Source organism: Volvox carteri, assembly GCF_000143455.1.
Source record: "Volvox carteri f. nagariensis unplaced genomic scaffold VOLCAscaffold_88, whole genome shotgun sequence".
Lineage (NCBI taxonomy): Eukaryota > Viridiplantae > Chlorophyta > Chlorophyceae > Chlamydomonadales > Volvocaceae > Volvox > Volvox carteri.
The window spans coordinates 151,722-157,536 of NW_003307631.1; the positions used below are offsets into that span (position 1 = coordinate 151,722).

Below are 5,815 nucleotides of genomic sequence, written 5' to 3' on the forward strand. Positions count from 1 at the left end.
GTGGTACTAGATCCTAAGACGACAACATTAAGAAGCTAGAGATGGGAAGCAGCTCTAGGGGTGGTAGCTTAAGATTGCGATTTTTAAGACGAACAAAGACACGCGCATAAGCTGGTGGCGTCGCCATCATTGCACCAGCATTGGCGTTGGCATGAGTGCCCTAGGTTTCAAAGAAGCACACAACTGGACCTACTTTACCATGGCTTCAGCAATACAACGCATTTGGCCCCGGTGGCCCCTGCCGCAGCAAATTCGTGTTGCGATGCCTCGCACACCACTAGCGATGTCATAGCGATGTGTTCCTCCCCGTCGGGTAGTTCCAAGATCTCCCATTATATACAGACTTCTTATTCCATTCTCCAGCTTTCCTCTCCAGTTCTCCGAACTGCCGTCGTGCTTGCATGCATGTGCATTTCGAGATTTCAACCCATTCCAGCCCAAGCATTTATTCTGCGCAAGAGCGCCTAACTGTAGCCCAGTTATCACAATCACGCGTCTGACCCACATCAACCTACTACTCGAGTGACAGCCTCCCCCAACCACTGTCCGGAGAGAAGGCGGCCCCAATCCTTCGCTGCGGCCCCTGCAGCATTACTTCCCACCACTCTTATAATTCACATCCTAGCAAGCCTGTCCGTACATCATCGTACGGATAATCCTTGTCACACAGGTGGCAGCTTGGGCGACTGGCACGTCCTCATGTCCACAAGTTCCAACGAGCCGTTGTCCGCGAAGTGGTCATCAACACCCAGCTGCCCGCACACCGTGAGAATAGAGGGGCTAAGGGGCCAGGGAGACAGGGGCCCGAATGCGCCATTCGAGTCCGATCGTGCCAAGGACTGCATGTTCAGCCGCGGTGGCGGTGTCGCACACACGCTGTCGGCGTCGGTACCGTTGATGTCCATGTATGCAACAATCCAAGGATCGATGGTCACACTCCGCGCGATGCTTCGGCCTTCAGCGATCAGCTGGCTGGAGGTTCCAATGCCGCCTCCGCAGGAGAATGAGGCGGCACCGTGGGCCACACTGGCACCAACAGTCGCAGCCGGGGCAGGCGCGGCTGCAACGCAGGCGTGACCGCAGGCGGCGCCGAGCGCAGCGTGCGGCGGCAGAGCCTTGCCGCCCAGAACCCCGTGTGTGAGGGACGGCCGCCGTTGTAGCGGTTTTGGAGCACCGGACGCGCCCGGTGACTTTTCTCCACTGAAGCTATGGTGGTGATGATGCTCCAAGTTGGGCAATGGGGCAAGGCTCACGCCGCTGATGCGCGGCGGAGTCATAGGGGCCCTATCTGAGAGCGTTCTTGGGAGGGGCGGCGGTCGCGCCTGCCGGGGGGTTGGTAGGTGGGAATAGTGCTTGCAGGTTGGTTCAATCGGAGTTCGGAAAATGCAAGAGGTAGCAATCCGGCATAGCAGTGACATGTTCCAAGGCAATAGCGAGTTGAAAATGCATGGATTGTGCCACCTGCAACTGCAATCCCACCATCAACCATGAAACAGAGCTATGTAAGGTCCGGCATGCTGGTGAAGCTGTTTTGTACGTAACCAGACAGCATGTCGCATTGGCGGCCCATTTGGTTGGGCTAAACTAAGGACGAAAACGAGGCGAAATGGAAGGGAGGTTGAAGCATGGTAAGGTACAAAGGTTTTTCGCAGCATGCATAAAGTATTGCAGAGTCGCCGACGCTATCTGATAGCAAGCGCCCACGCAACGGCTTAACCGACCGGCCCCGGTAGGTCTCGCAAGCCATATCTCAGTTAATGAGATGCCTAACCTATATGGAGGATTACAGTCAACAATCTAGCGCACAAAATGGCTTACCACAGCTCCTTTTGCCTGCATTTTCGTCGGCCCCCGTCCGTCATCATCCTTTCGCCCGCGCTGCTGATTATCGTGGATTTCCAGTATCCTTCCATCGAGAGTTACCGTCGATGTCGCTGCGCCCAGCATAGGCAGCGGCAGAGCGGTTACATCCGATCCCTGCCTTCGGTGCGCGGGTCGAGCTATTGCCGTTGCCATCTACTGTAAGGAGACTGATATTATCTTAGGTTGCTCGAGATGGGGCAAATATTACGGGATAGCTAAGGACAAGGGTGTTTCCCTATTTGTAAGTTGAAGTCGAAAGCGCAGCGTTCATGGTGCTTGGTTCTTTTTACATGACCCAGCAACCACAGCACAATTATGACGGGCAACAATTTAATATTCAGAGTCTATTTGCGCAAATTAGGCAATCAGGAGAGTAATGAGTTCACCCCCAAGCATCGTTTGCCGCACAGCGTGCGAGCTATATATACATCAGGACGTCATTAGCGCACTTCTTAGGTAGCAAAATTACATAAATGTAACAATTTGCATGTCTCGGCTCTCCCATGTTAAACCTTTCGAAATAAAAAAATGGCCAGACCCGTACATCTCCGGACGTCCGCGTAGAGAGGATTCCCGTCCTAGATGGACACGACAGTATCATTAAATAGCGGCATCTGTTCTGGGAGTACATGGCCCGTAAACGCCAGGGCGTCCACAACCCAAAAGCGGCATCTCTGGGATGCCCAGGTCTGCAGCCGCTCGCGCAGCATGGCAGGTAATAGCTTAGCTAGGCGAGGTGGCAAGCGACGAAGCCGCCGACAGAAAGATGCGCCTATGCTGGCGCGGGCTGGGTACGGTGGCGCCGGAGGCGAGGTCGGCGACAGTGCGGATGAAACACCTGGTAGGACGAAGCCTCCCAACAAATCCCCCGATCCCCCCTCCTTAAGTTCGCCACCTTGCCCTTCACGACGACAGGCAAAATACACATGCTCACATTATAACCATGCTTAGACATACACATGCTCACACCCTCGCGCACCCTCACCATCGGAAGAGGGCCGGTGGCGCCCAGGTGGGGGGATTGCGTCCAGGTCCCCAGTTCCAAGATATTCCTTGTCCCCCTTTGTCCCCTCGGATGGCCCCCTTCGCTGGTTACCTCTCTCTGCGATGCACACCGGCGGCCCCCCATGTATACACACTCGTACGGACCCTCACCTGGACGGCCTCGTCGCGATGACGTCATGACGATAATCATCACCACGACGACGATGGTGATGATGATGATGATGACGTCAGCCGTACAAACGAGCACCGGGGGCAGGTCGGGTGTCTCTGAGCCCCGCGGCCGCCGGTTTCGTTTCTGGATTGATTACCAGGTGTGTGTGTGTATGTATGTATGTATGTATGTATGTATGTATGTATGTATGTTTGTATGTATGTTTGTCTGTACGTATGACGTTGATTACACTGTGGGCTTTGAAAAGCCGGGGGCCCAGAACCTAAACACAGCGCGGGGGCCGGATGCACACGGCCGGTTAGTCTCGTGCACTCCGCCCCCGGGTCAGGCCGCACGGGAAACGATGGCCGGCACACAACAGCGCTCCCCTCCGGGGTTTGGCGCGCTAGCTAGACGGGATCTATGCTCGCTGGTTTCCTAATGAGAGGTGGAGGGAGCGAAAGGGGGGACGTGCTGAATCAAGATGGCGATGGCGATGGCAGCCAGAGGGGCGAGGCCGAGGAAATGGAGGGGTGGGGCCGCTGCCGCTGCCGCTGCTCCCCGGAGAGGGGTGTGGGGTGTCAACCTGCCTCGGGACCTGCCTCGGGACCTACCGAGTGGGCCCCACCGCCCCCAACTGTGTGTTACAAGCCCTGAGCCCCCTGAGGCCCCTCCCCACACCTCCCCCCGCCGCCATCTCCGTGCTCATGCTCATGTTCATGTTCATCTCCCCCCACCCCACCCCACCCGTGGGCCCGCAGGCTCTGAGCAGCCCCCGCTCCGCCGAGCTTGTGGAGCGGGCGCTGGCGGCTGCGGGGGGGCTGAGGGCGGGGGGGCCCCCCAAGACTGATACACGCACGGGGGTCAAGAAGGGGGAAGGTGGGGGGGGAGAGTGTGTCGCCGTTCATAACATGCATATGCCCTGCTTGTGTCGTACCTATGTGTTTGTGTATGTCATGTCACATACAAACGTACATACACACGCACGCATGAACGCACGCAGGTGTGTACGGCTACCAGCACATGGACGCCTGGGATGTGCTGTGGAGTGTGACGGCCAAGGCGGCTCTCGCGGCGGATCTGCTCCGAAGCCACCAGATGCTGGCCATCATACCGGGGCTGCTGGCGGTGAGGGGGGCGCGGGGGGGAGGGGGGCGTCACATGTTGAGAGGGGGAAGGGGGGGTCGCATCTGTTATGGTGCATGTATCTACATGAGGGGTACATGTAACCCCCGCCCCCGTCCCACTCCTCCTTGTCATCCCTCTCTTCCCTCCCCTCCCCTCCCCACCACCCACCTCAGGTGAGCCGTAAGACAACGCTGATTCGCAGCTTGCGGGACATGCTGGGCGAGGCGGCTTGGGACATAGTGCCCAGGTGCGGTGTGTGTGTTGGGGGGGGGGGAGGGGGAGGTGTGTGTGGAGGGGGAGAGGTTAGGGGGAGAGGTTAGGGTTTAGGTAAGGGTGCTGTATGCAAAGTGGGTCAAGTTTTTTCATAGCTAAAGCCGTAAACTCCGTGGGCTTGGGGTAATCAGCGGCCGTACTAACTGCTGTGCGGATATGCCGTACACAGGTCGTACAAGCTGCCGGATGAGCTGGACGAGTGGGGTCAGTGGGTGGCTGCTAACCCTGATCGAGACAGCTCCCCAGGGTTGTGGATGCTGAAAAACAACAAGCAGGTTGGTGCGAGTGGGGGTGGGGGTGCGAGTGGGAGTGGGGGTGCGAGTGGGAGTGGGGGTGCGAGTGGGAGTGGGGGTGCGAGTGGGAGTGGGGGTGCGAGTGGGAGTGGGGGTGCGAGTGGGAGTGGGGGTGCGAGTGGGAGTGGGGGTGCGAGTGGAGGTGGGGGAAAGACGAACCACGAGCGAGTGAAGCTGCTGCCAGGGCAAGAGTGTACCAGAGTACAGAGAGGGGGAGAGAGGGTTTACTCATTTTAGGTGGATTTGATGGTGAGGGGCGGTTGACCATCTGAAGCTGGCTGCGGGCGGTTGACCATCCGCAGTACCCTGCTAAGGAGGCTCTCGAGCAGCAGCAGGGGGTAGCACCGCACCGCCCACTTCCGCACATCCGTCTGGATAGTGGTAGTCGGTTAGGTCGACATGGTAATTTCATCCTTTTGTTGCGTGATGCGATAATGTTATAGTTTTCGTATGCACCTTCACGATATCTATATCTATACATCATAGGGGGGGTTATGGTGGGTTCCGGGCCCTCGTTGTTACAGCTTTGGAGGGTGGTAGCGCACCCGTCCAGGTGGCGTTACACAGACAGACAGACAGACATTTATCATTTGCATGTACATACAAATTATGGCCCCCCTATAAAACACTCCCCCACACCCACTCTTACCGTCCTACTCGCCATTTCCTTCCCGCGGCCGGGTAGGGAAGGGTAGGGTCGATGAAGAGGACCTTGTTGACTTCGCCCCCGTTGACCCAGTTGCATGTCGCGTAGGCGCCCACCCCACCATACAGCCCCTACTCTCCCCCCTCTCCACACACCACCCATGTTACATGCCATCTCCTACCAGCTACCCCTCAATCATACCACCCTGCACTCCCCTTCTCCCCCCCCTCCCCCCCCTCCCTTTCCGTACACCTTAGCGCGGCACGGGTCTCCGCCTTGTCCGTACGTCCGAGGCGTTCACCGCCTGCTTCGAAACCATTTCCCGCCCCGACCTGCCCCCCGGACTCTCCCTCTATCGCTGGTACCTGGCTCAGCAGTATGTGGCAAGACCCTTGCTCGTGGGTGAGGTGGGAAGGTGGTGTGTGGTGTGAGGTATGGTGCGTGTGTGTGTGTGTC

The 5,815-nt window shown here is 57.8% G+C and overlaps 2 protein-coding genes across 2 annotated transcripts in view; one reads left to right on the forward strand and one right to left on the reverse strand.

Moving 5' to 3' along the window:
• Positions 1-357: 357 nt before the first annotated feature.
• On the reverse strand, positions 358-1,520 carry VOLCADRAFT_108033 (uncharacterized protein). The gene has a single exon (XM_002958204.1). The coding sequence runs from the start codon at positions 1,416-1,418 to the stop codon at positions 663-665; it is 756 nt and encodes a 251-aa protein (XP_002958250.1). The 5' UTR covers positions 1,419-1,520; the 3' UTR covers positions 358-662.
• Positions 1,521-2,629: 1,109 nt separating this feature from the next.
• TtlG (uncharacterized protein) overlaps positions 2,630-5,815 on the forward strand; it is a gene marked incomplete at both ends in the record, with an annotated part of 26,293 nt that continues 23,107 nt past the window's right edge. The window contains 7 exons of the mRNA XM_002958184.1: positions 2,630-2,676; positions 2,779-2,875; positions 3,781-3,898; positions 4,023-4,147; positions 4,321-4,394; positions 4,590-4,695; positions 5,617-5,766. Of these exons, the coding sequence (XP_002958230.1) occupies positions 2,630-2,676; positions 2,779-2,875; positions 3,781-3,898; positions 4,023-4,147; positions 4,321-4,394; positions 4,590-4,695; positions 5,617-5,766 (717 nt within the window). The remainder of the gene's footprint in view (positions 2,677-2,778; positions 2,876-3,780; positions 3,899-4,022; positions 4,148-4,320; positions 4,395-4,589; positions 4,696-5,616; positions 5,767-5,815) is intronic.